Below are 17,208 nucleotides of genomic sequence, written 5' to 3' on the forward strand. Positions count from 1 at the left end.
AGATAAGGGAATCCCATTCTGTGCTTAATGAGCTGACTTCAGCAGTTGAATTAATGCAACTGACCTCTGTGCCAGGACTAGGAAGAAAAGAGATCAGTTGGAATAACTACTAGTGATTCATATCCAGTGACTCCTGCTCTAAAGTGTCCATTTTTGGACAGTAGATTCTGGTAGTGATGCCCCTTGCAGTTGAATAGCCTGGTGACAGTCTCTCCTCACCCACATTCCCACTTGGACAGCAAAGGGCTATCACATATAGCTAGAGTGCACTTTCAGGAGAGGAGAAGAGAAAATTTCCGTAAATAAAAGATGAGCTGATATGGTGTTAGAAACCTCTCCAACTTGATTTGCCTGTAGATTCAATAGAACCAAGAGATAAAGAGAGCAGGTTCAAAGATCAAACCCAATCTTACCAAAAAAATTGTTTATTGTTTAATAACCCGTTTCTTCACATTGACCTTGATTTTATAAAAGGTTACACTTGTGTGTAGAAGCGCCTTAATCTGATTAGTAGGCATGACTTCCTCTATTTCTGTCCCTTTTCTGGTGTATGCAAACATTGTAGTCAGTAAGCACTCATGAGACCACTCTGAATCAACTGCTGGGGGCGGTCCATGGCATCAGCCCAGAGAGATCCTTTCCTCTTGTTTGTTCTTCTTCAGAAGGGAAATGCCTGCTTCCACAGTACTTTTTTATGAAAGCATTGCTGTGAATCAACATGTTGTCTGGATGAGGGATTGAACCTGCAGCCACCACTTAAGATGAGGCCACTGGTGCCCCTGTTTTCCCATCATTAAATACTGTGCAACTTTGAAACTAAAATCGCAGTAAACTGGGGAACTCTAAGTATGATGTGTCCAACATTAAGATAATCCTTCATCGTTCTCAAAAATCTGTGTGTTTAACAGCATGTAACACACACTGGTTCTGAAGTTCACTGCAGAAGTCATCATAAGTAGTTGCGGGGGATGGTATAACAAAAAAAAAATCAAAGGTTGCGAGTTATTCACAACAGAATCCCATTCTGCTTATTTGTATGCTGACATTGCTTGGATCAACATTGCCTAGATGTCAGGTGGATTAACAAAACCAGATGGTTGTGGGTTTGATTCCCATGTCTGCACGATGTTTAACATCTGCAAGACTCACTTGTGATTTATCAGTTCTGGGGTGGTCTGTGAGGAGGATTACCTTTCAACAATGTAGCGCACTGTCATTCAGACAGGATTGTGGTTACCTTACCCCTTTAGAGCTACAGTCTTATGGTCACAAAGCGGCTCTTGCCGCCTTTCTCCCCTTTGACTGGGTTACGCCATATGGAGGAAAGCACTCCTCAGGGGAAAATATGGTTGAAAAAGATTAATGGGAAACATTTGAATAGTAAAGTAGGCTGAGTGTCACTTGATGATGTAAATCAACTTGTGTGGTACTCATTCATTCCAAGATTGAGAAAGCATGTTTATCTGGACTGAACCACAAGTTGCAATTCTGGCTTAACATGCTTTGAAATGGGAAGCATGGTAAATAGTATTTAATTTGCTGTGATGCACTGAATGAAAAAGGTTCATATTTGGTGTAGTAAAACTGCATTTATCAGGAAATGTAGGTGCTGTACCCAACTCTGCCTCAGGAAATGAAAAAGAAACTGATAATTCAAAGGAAAAACAAAAATACTTGAAAAAAATCAGCAGGTCTGGCAGCATCTGTGGAGAGGAGTTCAGTTAACGTTTCAAGTCCGAATGGCCCTTCAACAGAACTAAGTAACTGTTGAAAGGTCATTCAGACTTGAAACGTTAACTGTGCTCCTCTCCACAGATGCTGCCAGACCGGCTGAGTTTTTCCAGGTATTTTTATTTTTGGTTTGGATTTCCAGCATCCACAGTTTTTTGCTTTTATCTGATGATTCAAAGGTGCTGCTTATGTAAAAGAGTAGCCGTGCAAGTTCCTCAAGAGCTAGAGCTCAATAAGTCATCAAACCCAGCAAGAGGGTAGAAAAGTGAGCAATGTTGAAATGTTTTGAACATAATCTGGGGAATAAGTAGCCTCTGAACTACCAACTTGCTGTGAATGTAAAGCACACAGATGCACACAATATTTTTCCCAGTTGATCTAATTATAAGATAAAACTAAGCATATATAAAACCAGTTGGAATGCATTAGGGCAAGACTTGCAGCTAGAAGTCAGAAAAAGTCTTTAGCTGATTTATGTCTTGCTCTGATATTCATGGGTTTCAAGCATGTCAGCAAGTTTGTGCCGTTATTTTCAGATCTAATTTGATTTATTTTCAGAGGGGTATGTACAAAGGAAGTGAGCTTGTTTGTATTGTAGTCAATTTCACTTCAAGGCACAACATTTTCACTATTGAGTATAAGTTTCATGTTCAGTCATTAATATATGCTACTTGGACCATTGTCCCTTTTATATCTTGGACAAAGACAGCAAAAAGTAAAATGTTAGTTAGTACAAGGGCGAAGATCTCTGCATTTAATTTTTTTGTTGCTTGTAACCCTTCCCTTCATCACAAAAAGACTTGCATTTAAAAAACACCTTGGATTTTGGTTCAAAAAGGGTTAGGAGTCTTCAATAGCTCAGTGTATAAGTGCACTGCCTGATCCTCTAGAGAGTGACAGTGGGTAGTTAATAGTAGATAATAAGGAAATGGTAGAAGAAATGAACAAATATTTTGCTTCTGTGTTCACTATAGAGGATACAAAAACATTCCAGTAATAGCTACAAATCAGGAGGTGAACAGGAGAAAGGAACTTGGTGAAATTGAAATCACTAGGGAAACAGTACTGAGCAAATTAATGGAGTTGCAGGTTGGCAAGTCTCCGGGTCCCGATGAACTACATCCTAGGGTCTTAAAAGAAGTGGCTAATGAGGTAGTCTTTGCACTGGTGCTAATTTTCCAAAATTCGCAAGATTCTGGAAAAGTTCCATCAGATTGGAAAGTAACAAATTTAACTCCTCTATTCAAGAAGAGCGAGAGGCAGAAAACTATAGACCAGTTAGCTTGACAACTGTCATGGGGAAGTTATTAGAATTGATCATTAAGGAGGTTGTAGCTGGGCACTTAGAAGAGCTCAAGGCAATTGGGATGAGTTAGCATGGTTTTGTGAAAGGAAAATGTTTAACCAATTTATTGAAATTTTTTGAAGGGTAACATGCGCAGTGGATAAAGGGGAGCCTGTAGACATACTGTACTTGGATTTCCAGAAGGCATTTGATAAGGTGCCACATCAAAGATTACTATGGAAAATAAAAGCGCATGGTGGAGTAGGTAACGTATTAGCATGGTTAGAAGATTGGCTGACTGGCAGGCAGAAAGCAGAGAGTATGCATAAATGGGTCTTTTTCTGTTTGACACGATGTGATGAGTGGCATTCCACAGGGGTCTGTACTGGGGCCTCAGCTTTTCACAATTTACATCAATGACTTGGATGAGGGGAGTGAAGACATGGTAGCTGAATTTGCAGATGACAGAAAGATAGCTAGGAAAGCATGTTGTGAATAGGACATGAGGTTGCAGATGGATATAGATAGGTTGAGTGAGTGGGCAAAGAACTGGCAAATGGAGTTTAATGTGGGAAAGTGTGGAGTTGTTCACTTTAGCAGGAAGAACAAAAAAGCAGAGTATTACTTAAATGGAGAACGGCTGCATAATCCTGAGGTGCAGAGGGATCTAGGTGTTCTAGTACATGAGTCACAAAAAGTTAATTTGCCGGTATAGTAAGTAATTAAGAAGGCAAATGGAATGCTATCCTTTATTATGAGCGGGATTGCACATAAAAGTAAGGATGTTATGCTTCCGTTATACAGGGCAATGGTGAGACCACATCTCGAAAACTGTGTGCAGTTTTGGTCTCCTTATTTAAGGAAGGATGTAAATGCATTGGAGGCGGTTCAGAGGAGGTTTACTAGATTGCTACCTGGAATGAGTGGGTTGTCTTATGAGGAAATGTTGGACAGACTGAGCTTGTTTCTACTGGAGTTTAGAAGAGTGAGAGGTGATTTGATTGAAGTATACAAGATCCTGAATGCCCTTGACAAGGTGGACATGGAAAGGATGTTTCTTCTTGTGGATGAGCCCAGAACTAGGGGGCACTGTTTAAAATTAGGGGTCGCCCTTTTAGGACACAGATGAGACATTTTTTCTGAGGGTTGTGTGACTTTGGAATTCTCTGCCTCCAGAAGGTGGTGGAGGTGGGTCATTGAATATTTTTAAGGCAGAGGTAGATAGATTCTTGTGTTAGGCAAGGGAATCAAAAGATATTGGGGGTAGATGGGAATGTGGAAGTCTAAACACAAGCAGATCAGCCATGATCTTATTGAATGGCAGGGCAGGCTTAAGGGGCTGAATGGCCTACTCCTGTTCCTATTTCTTATTTTCTTATCTTCTTATAACACTGAGCTATACTGATCAGGAAGAGTATTGCACTAAAACCTTGGGCAGGGATGGGAGTGGTAAATTTTTCCTCCGTGTCCCCACTGATCATTATTTAGTGACTCATGCTGCAAAGTGTCCATGTGTGGATATTAAAGGAGGGCAGAATTAACCTCAGATGTGATGCCAAGTAGCCCACTGACAGCAGGCTCACACAGCAATTTGAGTGAGGTACCGGAGGGCCATTGGTTCCCTGGTAGGTTTGGCTTAATGTAGATTTAAATAAAGTGGTAGCAAAATTGCCCTGCCTTATTTATTTGGGGGAGGTGGCACATGTTCTATATGTACAATGCATAGAATTTTTAAAGAAAACTTAAATGACCATTATTTCTTAGTAACTGTGGAATTTCTAGATTTAAGCAGAGGGCTGGTGCAGGTTGCCTATTGCCGTTTTAGTCAGCTATACAGCACTGGACAACTCAAATAAGTGGAGAACATCAGTCCAACTGTTATAAAAATACTATAATTTTATTTATCAATGAAACCTTCAAAAAGTAAGCTAACTGAGGGTGTCATCTTTTTAAAATTAAAAAATAGAATACAAACTCCAGTTAATTTGTGTCAAGTTTTGCCCTTTTTGGGCAACAAGAAGGAGCAGCAAAGTGTTTTTGTCCCTAGCAGAGATGCTGATGAGAGCTTCAACACCACACCCATGTGTATCTATTCCAGACTGAATTGGTTAGAGCCTGTGCTTTTATAGTTTAATATCATGTGGTACTGCTCACAATTATTTCTTGGCTTGAAGTATGACTGTAATGTTTAGTTGTTAAGGTGGATCTGTTTTGCACTCCTCGTCTCTTTAAGGCCACAATGTATGGTACTGGTAAGGAAGTGCTCAAAGTAGGCATATCCTGAGACCAATTGTTGTTGCTGAGGAAACTTTTTCTAGATGGCAACTGCTTTCTTTGAAGAGAGACTAGAAACCTGCAGAAAATAACTGGCCCTTTATTTTAAATGTTGTACTATTATCATGTGTATGTTTTGGAGCCAAGTGTAGCAGATTTTCCTTTACATTTTATACTATGTATGACTGACCTTAGCAAATCTAGAAAGTTTCCTCCTGGGTTGCCGCTGTCTACGTGAAGCCTGTGCATCAGGAGCTGATGGCCCTCGCATCCCACAAAATACAACATAAAAGTAGCTTAGATTACTATTCATTGTGCAATCCAGGGAGCAAGGTCACAACAGGACTGTTCAGGCAGAGAAGAATATAATATAGGTCAGTGTGGTTAAGGTGAAAACATATGTAAATATGTTGTTCTTCAGTTAGTTCCACATTAAGAGGAAACTTCAACATAGTCTTGGTGTTCAAATAATTTCATATTTTTTGGAATCTCCTTGATTAGGTTGCTGGTATCTATTATTATAAATACTTCTTTCTAAATTGACCAGGGATACATTTCTATTTTATATATCCTTTGAGTTAACAATTTAAATGATAAAAATAAGAACGATTCTATGTTCTTTTGGTAACAAAAAGAGCAGTGACTTGTGTTAAACACAGCAGAGTTTGGGGAATATTGCAGAATGCAGCCATAACCCAGTAGTTCACGATGGCCCTGTTGAAATTGAGAGCTGTGGAAATGTTAATATCAAGAAAAGAAGAAAATACACAGCCCACACAGCAGCTGCAGCTTTGCACCGTGTGGAAAATTAAGGCAGATGATTCAATTTGGCCCTTGCCCCAAGTACATTTTAAAATGCTTCTGTGTGTGCAGAAGATAATGAACAAATATATTGAGATGGCACAAGATCACTACTAGTTTAGCTGCTGAGGAGCCTCATTGTTCCCAGTAGAAGCAGACTAGAAGCTGGGTTAATGGGGGTTAGGGTCGCTCAGTGCGACACCTTTCATAACAACTTAGAGGAAGAATTTGTCTCCTTTTGCCCCAGGCCCATGTGGCACTCAAATGGAGCGTTTGATAAATGAAAGTGTATTTATTAATAATGAGGGGGAATGTGCGTATGCTTTGAAAGCAAAGCATAGAAATGTGTTTTATGACACTGGAAGAAAAATAAATGAAGTAAGTGTGCAGGTCCATTATGAGCTGAGGCAGGAGGATGTGGCAGAGGGACCGGCATGATTTGGAGATTAAACTCTGAGCTTTTCAGATGAAGCCACTTATATCAGGGGCCCTTGACAGTGGTGAGAGATGTGAAGCAGTGAAGAGATGATTACAAGAGAACATGACAGATAACTGCCGTCTTCTCTCGTTGACGTTGTAGGCCTGAAATATAAGAAAAAATCATGGTGATCAGCATCAGATAGCTAGCTAGTTTCTTTACTTTAAAGCAACTCCCATGGGGTTTTCATTTCTTGAATTTTTATCGTGAGTCACAGTTTTTTTTAAAACTCCATTTTTATTTTGATAGCTGTGTTCCTGCTTGATTTCTTCATCCAAGGTGTGCATTAAGCCCATAAAAGAGCAGGGCATCATGGGATCCTCAGTGTCTGAGATTTCCATGTGGCTAATGGTAGGAAACAAATAAATGCTTTAAATTATTGACACAGAGCTGGGATTAGGCCATTTATAAAACTCCTTCTGCCCTCCCAACCCCATTTAAAGCTGTATTTGGTGTTCAGTACAGGAAGGTCCAGAACTGATGGAGGGAGGGGATATATAATTTCTCAAAGTGACTTGCCTTGAACTTGAAATTTTTCTTTTCTTTTTGTTTTTCTCCTTTTGTAATGGCCTTGCTGGTCTAGCTGAGTGCATATCAAAATCATTACTGCTAAAGCAATGTAAAAATTTAAATAATATCTAAAATCTCATCCTTTATATGCAGTAAACTATTAGTTATTTATAAAGCATAAGAACAACTTTGTATTTATATAGTATCTTTAATGTAATATATTTCCCCCTGTGAAGTGCCTTGGGGCATTTTTAAAACAAAATTTGACAATGAGCCATATATTATATTAGGGCAGATGACCAAAAACTTGGTCAAGGAGGTAGATTCTGAGGAGTGCCTTAATGGGGGAAAGCGAGGCAGAGAGATATAGAGAGGGAATTTCAGAGCTGAAGGCCTGGGCGCCTAAAGGCATGGCCGCCAGTGATGGAGCTGTTTAAAATTGGGGATGGTCACAGAATTAAAGAAGCGCAGATGTCTTCGGTTGGGGGACTGGAGGAGATTACAGAGAAAGGGAGGGGAGAGGTATGGAAGGATTTGAAAACAAGGATAACAATTTTAAAATCACGATTTTTCTTAACCTGAAGCCAGCGTAGGTCAGCGAGCACAGTGGGTGATCGATGAATGGGACTTGGTGTGAGGTAGGATGGAGTTTTTGATGACCTCAAGTTTCCAAAGATAGAATGTGGAAGGCCAGCCAGGAATGCATTGGAATGGCTAAGTATAGAGGTAACAAAGGCATGGATGATTGTTTCAGCAGTAGATGAGCTGAGGCAGGGGCAAAGTCAGTGGCGATACGGAGGTGGAAGTGGGCAGCCTTAGCGCAGATATGTGGTTGGAAGCTAATCTTGGGATCGAACATAATGTCAAGTTTGCAACAGTCTGGTTCAGCCTCAGACAATTGCCAGAGAGGAGAATGGAGTTGGTGACTAGGGAGTGGATTTTGTCGTGGGGACTGAAGACAATTGCTTCGGTCTTCCTAATATTTAATTGGAGGGAATTTTTGCCCGTATGTTTGTTGGACAAGCAAAATGACAATTTAGAGAAAATATAAAGGATGGAGAGAGGTGCTGGTGAGCTGAAGTAGGGTGTCATCAATGTAACAAAAACAGAAAATGCTGGAAAAACTCAGCAGGTCTGATAGCATCTGTGGGGAGAAAAAAAAAACGACTGTTAATGTTTTGAGTCCGTATGACTCCTGTTCAGAGCTCGTACAGACTCAAAACGTTAACTCGGTTTCTCTTTCCACAGATGCTGTCAGACCTGCTGAGTTTCTCCAGCATTTTCTGTTTTTGTTTCAGATTTCCAGCATCCACAATATTTTGCTTTCATCCCAGTGTCATCAATGTACATGTGTTTTTGACTGAGGAGTAGTATTTACATAAGAAATGGGGTGCTAAGGGTGGATCCTTGGGGAGCGCCACTGCAGGAGCTAGAAGAGAAGCCACTGTGGATTATTCTCTGGCTATGCTTAGATAGATAAGAATGGAACCAGGTGAATGCAGCTGAAAGACGGTGGGGTGGTGTTGGTGGAGAATAGTGTAAACAATCGTGTTAAAAGCTGCAAGCAGGTCAAATAGAATGAGGAGGGACAGTATACCTTTCTCACAGTCACATAGGATGTCATTTATTACTTAAATAAGAGCTGTATATAAATATATAACACAAAAACAGAATTACCTGGAAAAACTCAGCAGGTCTGGCAGCATCAGCGGAGAAGAAAAGAGTTGACGTTTCGAGTCCTCATGACCCTTCGACAGAACTTGAGTTCGAGTCCAAGAAAGAGTTGAAATATAAGCTGGTTTAAGGTGTGTGTGTGGGGGGCGGAGAGAGAGAGAGAGAGAGGTGGAGTGGGGGTGTGGTTGTAGGGACAAACAAGCAGTGATAGAAGCAGATCATCAAAAGATGTCAACAACAATAGTACAAAAGAACACATAGGTGTTAAAGTTAAAGTTGGTGATATTATCTAAACGAATGTGCTAATTAAGAATGGATGGTAGGGCACTCAAGGTATAGCTCTAGTAGGGGTGGGGAAAGCATAAAAGATGAAAGAAAAAACATTTTTTTTTATATATAATGGAAATAGGTGGGAAAAGGAAAATCTATATAATTTATTGGAAAAAAAAGAAAAGGAAGGGGGAAACAGAAAGGGGATGGGGGAGGGGGCTCACGACCTAAAGTTGTTGAATTCAATATTCAGTCCGGATGGCTGTAAAGTGCCTAGTCGGAAGATGAGGTGTTGTTCCTCCAGTTTGCGTTGGGCTTCACTGGAACAATGCAGCAAGCCAAGGACAGACATGTGGGCAAGAGAGCAGGGTGGAGTGTTAAAATGGCAAGCGACAGGGAGGTTTGGGTCATTCTTGTGGACAGACCGCAGGTGTTCTGCAAAGCAGTCACCCAGTTTACATTTGGTCTCTCCAATGTAGAGGAGACCACATTGGGAGCAACGAATGCAGTAGACTAAGTTGGGGGAAATGCAAGTGAAATGCTGTTTCACTTGAAAGGAGTGTTTGGGTCCTTGGACGGTGAGGAGAGAGGAAGTGAAGGGGCAGGTGTTGCATCTTTTGCTTGGGCATGGGGTGGTGCCATAGGAGGGGGTTGAGGAGTAGGGGGTGATGGAGGATTGGACCAGGGTGTCCCGGAGGGAGCGATCCCTACGGAATGCCGATAGGGGGGGGTGAAGGGAAGATGTGTTTGGTAGTGGCATCATGCTGGAGTTGGCGGAAATGGCGGAGGATGATCCTTTGAATGCGGAGGCTGGTGGGGTGAAAAGTGAGGACAAGGGGGACCCTATCATGTTTCTGGGAGGGAGGAGAAGGTGTGAGGGCGGATGCGCAGGAGATGGGCCGGACACGGTTGAGGGCCCTGTCAACAACTGTGGGTGGAAAACCTCGGTTAAGGAAGAAGGAGGACATGTCAGAGGAACTGTTTTTGAAGGTAGCATCATCGGAACAGATGCGACGGAGGCGAAGGAACTGAGAGAATGGGATGGAGTTCTTACAGGAAGCGGGGTGTGAGGAGCTGTAGTCGAGATAGCTGTGGGAGTCAGTGGGTTTGTAATGGATATTGGTGGACAGTCTATCACCAGAGATTGAGACAGAGAGGTCAAGGAAGGGAAGGGAAGTGTCAGAGATGGACCATGTGAAAATGATGGAGGGGTGGAGATTGGAAGCAAAATTAATAAATTTTTCCAAGTCCCGACGAGAGCATGAAGCGGCACCGAAGTAATCATCGATGTACCGGAGAAAGAGTTGTGGAAGGGGGCCGGAGTAGGAATAGAACAAGGAATGTTCCACATACCCCATAAAGAGACAGGCATAGCTGGGGCCCATGCGGGTACCCATAGCCACACCTTTTATTTGGAGGAAGTGAGAGGAGTTGAAGGAGAAATTGTTCAGCGTGAGAACAAGTTCAGCCAGACGGAGGAGAGTAGTGGTGGATGGGGATTGTTCGGGCCTCTGTTCGAGGGAGAAGCTAAGGGCCCTCAGACCATCCTGGTGGGGGATGGAGGTGTAGAGGGATTGGACGTCCATGGTGAAGAGGAAGCAGTTGGGGCCAGGGAACTGGAAATTGTTGATGTGACGTAAGGTGTCAGAGGAATCACGGATATAGTTGGGAAGGGACTGGACAAGGGGAGAGAGAAGGGAGTCAAGATAACGAGAAATTAGTTCTGTGGGGCAGGAGCAAGCTGAGATGATCGGTCTACCGGGGCAGTTCTGTTTGAAAAAAATTTTTTTTTTTACATCTTTTATGCTCTCCCCACCCCCACTAGAGCTATACCTTGAGTGCCCTACCATCCATTCTTAATTAGCACATTCGTTTAGATAATATCACCAACTTTAACTTTAACACCTATGTGTTCTTTTGTACTATTGTTGTTGACATCTTTTGATGATCTGCTTCTATCACTGCTTGTTTGTCCCTACAACCACACCCCCACTCCACCTCTCTCTCTCTCTCTCTCTCTCCGCCCCCCACACACACACCTTAAACCAGCTTATATTTCAACTCTTTCTTGGACTCGAACTCAAGTTCTGTCGAAGGGTCATGAGGACTCGAAACGTCAACTCTTTTCTTCTCCGCTGATGCTGCCAGACCTGCTGAGTTTTTCCAGGTAATTTTGTTTTTGTAGCTGTATATAAATATATGTTGCCTCCTAATTCCATCTTATTCTGTGAACAGAAAATCTGCTGCTGTCTGTGTGCCGCAATGACTGTGTTGAGCTATTTACTAATGAATATCATTTTGTTTGCAATCAAAATAATGTGACTGATGCTTCTATATGTGGGTTGCAGCTGTAGAGGGCAGGTTAACATTACCAGGAGATATCACTCCCTCCTGGCTCTAGTCTGTACTGAATGTTTCAGAGAATCAAGGTCCAGGTGTGGAATAATTCTGTCTCTGTGATGGGGACAAACAACAGGATTGTAGGTTAGACCATTTAATTTGTTTAGCTGATCAGCAACTCCTCCTACCAGAATTATGACTAGAGCTCGTTAGGATAATTACAAATGATTAAGACAGGTTGGCTTGCCTTGCCAGTGGGTGTGCGGACTCCTGCTGGCAGCCAGCAGGTGTAAAGGAACACGATCTGTCAAATCAGCTGATGACCCTCTTAATTCAGAGCAGTGTGAGCCAGAGGAACAAGCATGTTTAATAATTGATACTTACTGTAATAGGTTAATTGCAACGGCATTCATTCTAATTTGCATTCTTGATCAGCTTCTCACAGTCGGTGTTACTTGGACAGATTTTTTTCTTCCTCTTCCTCGCTCTCGCCTCCTGCTTGTTCATTGCAGTGGAGTTAATTGCTGACATTCCCCGAGTCATTCAAAGCATGTTGATTTAATGAATGTTAAGTATGTAGCTCCTGGGGGTTTGAATGGTGCATATGCTGTTTGTTTGTGGAAGAAACCTTTTTGATATAATTGTGGCCAGGTGGCTGCTATTTATAGGCTAAATGAAGAGATGGGGGGGGGTGAGGGGGCAGGCATTAAAGGCAATAACATCAGCTTATCATATGTCTCCTCTCTCAACTGCAAATATTGTGTTGTGGTCTTGATCTCCTTATAATCCAATTTTTTAAAAATATATTATTTGTGATTTACTAGATTGTGGAGTTAACTTGGGTCCTTCAGCTACAGCAAAGTTGGGTGCAAGCTTCTATGACGTATCATTTTTGACGATTGGTAAAATGGAACAGTATTTATTTCTACCTGTGCTTTTGCATTTCCCTGCACATATTACGTACAGAGCTTTGATGTCAAAAGCAGAGCCTGCAAATCATGCCTCTGCTTCCAAGACATCAAAAGCACAGTTTTCTTCTGAACTTAAAACAGCATCAAATTAAAATGCACCATCTCAGCCCATGCCCATGTCCCTGCCTAGCAGTGAAAAGGTCAGAAGGCTACTGTCACTCAACTGCTGCTGTGCTGCTCAGAGGTGAACGTCTTGGATTGGCAACCTGGCCATATGTTGGATTGCAATTCTGCGGACAGATTTCCGATTTTGGGTGAATAGTTGGACCGTCCTGTGACTGTCTCTCAGCCACTTTCAAGGTGACATCAATGTCCTGCTTTTATCTTGCATCTGAGATCAGATTGGCTTTCAAATTTGTGACAGTCAAACTCTGGTGTAGAGTATAGCTTCCAGATGTCAGTGTATATGACACCTAACTTGGGGGTTAGTTTCACAGTGACTCTGATGCACATGTAAAGCTGGTCATGAAGTAGAATCAGGGTCACACCTTAATGAAGAATGCTTGTGGGTAGTCATGAAAATATACTAAGGCGTACTCGAGACCCAAGAGAAATAGGGTTGTTTAACTCAAGGGGGGAATGACATGTCTTACACAGAGACTAATTTATAGTAGGGTATTGGAGTGAAGTCTATGCAGGTTCAAACCTTCAGCAAAAAAAAACAAGCAGGAACAGAATTAGAAATATCAGATAAGAAGGGGGAAAGGCATGATTAAATGGAAGGTGTGTGGAGCTGAGATCATCTAATTCCTAACTTCATTTGATTCTTTGAGAAAGAGTGAATGCGGGGTGCCAAATTACTCAGTAAATTGAATATTTAATCTGTCTCATCATTGAGGTTCTCACCTGCCATTCTGCACACCCAAGAAGCTCTCAACCATACTGCTCTAGTTTCATTAAAAAATCAAGTGGTTCTTACCCAAGCCTCCTTTATTTGTCAACAGCAAAATTCTGGTGAGGGCTTTCCTCAGACTTCTTCCCACTGGCGTAACTTTACTAGAGTTTGTTAAAAGCCTTTTTTAAGGAAGTAAATAGGGTTTTCGCCAGAGTTCCAGCAGCAGAACTGGAATGGCTGTAAGGAAATTCCCAGCTTATGTTTACTGTCAGTCACATTACACCACAAGTGAGTCCTTGATCAGAAATGGAAGCAGCACACCTTTTTATTGTGGTTGCTACATTTTTCCTTTGTTCTTAGTTGGTAGCCCTGATGCCCTCTGATTGAGGATGTTGTGAGTTTAATTTTCACTTCATGATTTGACATAATCTAGGCTAATACATCAGGATCGTATTGAGGGAGAGCTGCACTTGGAGAGGTGCCAAGCTTTGGTTGAGTTCTGTTTCCTGTTTCATTAGAAGTAAAAGGGAACTCTGTGTCCTGACCCACATTCCTCCGTCAACCAACACCACCAAAAACAGATTATCTGGTCCTTTGTACAACTGTTGCTAGTTGGTTCTTGCTGTTGCAAATTGGCTGATGCATTTGTACTATTAACAGTGCAGTTCAAAGTAATGTGAAATATCAGAATATAAAATTATGATTTAACATGATGTTCTTTCCTTCCCTCCAACCCCTGAGTCTGTGTGTCACCACATTTTCGATTGATACTGCAATGCAGCCTATTTAATAACTCTGTTTCTGATTTGTCTTCCTGCCTACCTTCACATGACAGCTCTGCACAATGGCAGGGCTGAGTTTGGGAACCCACCATATGGAAAAAGATGTTCACAAATCCAACAAAACTTTTAACAGGCTGTGCATAATGATCACAAAATGTTCTTATTTTTTAAATTGATATCAGTCTCATCATATATCTCTTTATTTGGAGTGCCAATTAATGGAAACCTTTTGGCTGTTTGGCTCAGTTAGTGTATCGTTCACCTTTAGAATCGGAATATTTTAGGTCCAATTCCACTTCAAGACTAGTTCCTAAAATAATTCATTGATGTGCACTGTTCTGAGACATCCTGAGGATGTAATGAGATGCTATATAAATGCAATTTTGTTTCTTCTTTCCACTATTCCTTTTATTATTTCAGCATTTAGATTTCAAATTTTCAGTCCTACACAAGATGATTGTATTTATGTTGTGTTGCTAGAAAAGGATCAGCAGTCACAAGTTTCCATGTTGTTTTTAGAGTGCCACCTTTCATCAATAAATTTAAGACATTGATCCTACAGCAGAAGTTGTTCATTCACCACCCTACAGTGAAGCTTTGTCATAACTCGAGCATTTCTCTTTCTCTCTTGTCATGCAGATGAAGGTCTCTTCCAACCAAAATGGCAGGAACAGTGAGGATGAGAGTGTCAGAGAAGCCAACAGTCCAGAGAAGAGCAGCTCTAGAGACAAGCTTAGTGATGTAAGTACACATTTCAAAAGAAAGGATCTGCACTTGGCATTCAGTGGCAATGACAATTCATTGGAATTGTTTTGCGGAGGGATTTGGAAGTTAAAAATGGAGATGAGGATATGTTTTCACAAAGTGGCATTCAGTGCTTCATTCTACTTTTAAGACATACACGGGAGCTGTTGGGATTTTAACTGATGCAGTATTTGAACAGGATTTTGCTTTTGAAGGGAAGTAGCTAGATATCTAAAGACCTGTCTGCAAAGTGTTAGTGTGAATACCAGATTCATTGAATAATGAACATGCTAAGTCAGGCTAGTAATGCCTGTTATGATGGAGTCTATGCAAATTTCTCCTCTTTTTGACAGCACTGGTATACACCATCCTTTATTTCATACCTAACCTGCATATAAACGCTATGTGACATACAGAGTTACGCTGTGCGCAGGTACGATGTTGGCACTATTCCATGATGGCTATTGCCTGTAAATTCTCCCTTTTTAAAAATGCTTTAAAGCATTCCGTGTTCTACTACAAGGAACTAAGTTGTGTACAGAAATGAAGGGAGATCCCCAACAGATTTATTTATGGGTGCTGAGTGGTAGTCGTTAATTTGTTCCAGGGTATAGGCATTTCACTTGTTAAATAGCCTATAAATGCTACAAGAAGGCTAGAAATGATTACTTAAGACAATGTTGCTGTGACCATTGGCCGTGTTCACCAGTTCATTTTGAGTATAAGAATGGAAGGATAGTGTATGCAGTAACTTGCTTCCATTCTATATCGTTTCCGGTAATATTCTGTTGAAACATATCACACAACATGCTGAGTAATTTGATCATACACTACCACATTACTTGTCCTCATCAGAATGCCAGTTATGTCTAGACAAGACCAATTTATTCCTGATGGTTTTGATGGATTTTGGTTGGTATATGCAATAGGATGCCCTTATACAAATGCTCCACACACTGATTGTAAACATTTTGGTGTGCACACAAATGCACATCTAGCCTTCATTTCTACACTCAGATTCTACATCTTTTCAGACAAAACATCACTACTTTCATTCATCTTTATCAGGTTATGTATTCCACACATTTTTTTTTAAAAAAAAAAGCAAGCACCACATCTCCAAAAATGCACATTTACATCGAAGGACACCCAGGACACACTTGAAATCACGTTTCCACTTACCTCACAGCGGGAAAACTACCGCAATCTTCAGGAACAGTCAATATGCCGAATTCACTACCGAAGTCCACAACAGAACAAGATGTCAAAAGTTCTTTCAACATCATCTCACACTAAAGAGGTAAGATTTGTCGAAATAAATAAGTCTAGCTATATTATTCCTGGGAATTAATAGGAAGAGTTGGTCAACTGCAAGTACGTAGTCTGGAATCTTCCTTCGGTCAGCATGCTTGTTATAAATTTCTTGGGAATATATAGATGGTCTACTGTTATTAAGTAATAAAATGCATGAAAGGTCTACTTCTGTATGCTCTTTGTGAGCAAAATAATGTTCTGATTTTGTAGGCTATAGTACATTCTAAGCCTCAGCAGTTTGCAGTCAGTCCTTTGATATGCCCTTGCATTTGTGGGCTGAAATGCTTGATATTCACAATCTATCACATGCTACAATAGTATGTAACCACTGCTGTTGATTTTTTTTTAACTTACTTGTAACTACAATTTAGGACCTTGCCCAGCTGAACTAATGCTGCCAAAGCTGAGGTCAATTAACTTACCCTAATAGGGAGTCAAACCTAGGCTCATCTGGTCTATGTGACATTTGGTTTAGGAACCTAAGGTGTATCGGAAGGATTTGTAGTTGATAATCAACCTGTTGGCCACATTATGAACTCACTTTCCGTGGCCATCAAGTCCTAGAGTGGGACTCAAACCCAGAGTTGTGGCTTGGAGAAATGGACGCTACCACTGCATCACAAGACACCGCGGTGAAGCCCACTACCAAGTTTGAAATTAGTATAAGAGGCAGAAAGTAGGAAGTATGATGAGGTGATGCCAATCTTGAGCATTAAAGTCTCCCCAATTATTGAGGGGAGGATAGATTGAGGGAGGTATAGAGTTCCACAATTTTGAGATCATGGGAAAGATTGAGTTGAGCCAACAATTGCTATTGAACACAGAATGTGAATATGAGGAAGACCTGTAGGATGACATCTTTGCAACTTGGAAGATTGAGGGAAGACTCTTCAGAGAAGGGCTTATGTACTGAAGCAGATCAATAGTTTGGAGAAAAATGAGTTACAATGAAAAGCTGTTGTTACTAGACATGAGGGTGATATCATATTATCAGATAAGAATTTCTTCTTGCGTGTCCAGTAGTATGAGAGGCTGTGAAAGAGTTTCCCCAGATATGCGCAGGCTTGATGTTTTGTAGAAGATTAAAAGTTGTTCACGGGAAAAAAGCCTATTGGACCTTCTTGGAGTTTGAAAATGGAGAGGAATGAGTGTTCTGCTTGTGGTCAGGGAGATAATTACTACAAAGATATTAACAGATG

The 17,208-nt window shown here is 41.1% G+C and overlaps 1 protein-coding gene across 14 annotated transcripts in view; it reads left to right on the forward strand.

The window, feature by feature from the left end:
* fbrsl1 (fibrosin-like 1) overlaps positions 1-17,208 on the forward strand; it is a 985,718-nt gene that overhangs the window by 462,974 nt on the left and 505,536 nt on the right. For 11 of the 14 annotated variants that reach the window (XM_041202184.1, XM_041202197.1, XM_041202189.1 and 8 more), the window contains 2 exons: positions 14,591-14,692; positions 15,885-15,995. In XM_041202184.1, coding sequence (XP_041058118.1) covers positions 14,591-14,692; positions 15,885-15,995 — 213 coding nt within the window. The remainder of the gene's footprint in view (positions 1-14,590; positions 14,693-15,884; positions 15,996-17,208) is intronic. The other 3 variants (XM_041202192.1, XM_041202195.1, XM_041202196.1) reach the window with 1 other exon arrangement.

The sequence above is a fragment of the Carcharodon carcharias genome, chromosome 13 (assembly GCF_017639515.1).
Source record: "Carcharodon carcharias isolate sCarCar2 chromosome 13, sCarCar2.pri, whole genome shotgun sequence".
Lineage (NCBI taxonomy): Eukaryota > Metazoa > Chordata > Chondrichthyes > Lamniformes > Lamnidae > Carcharodon > Carcharodon carcharias.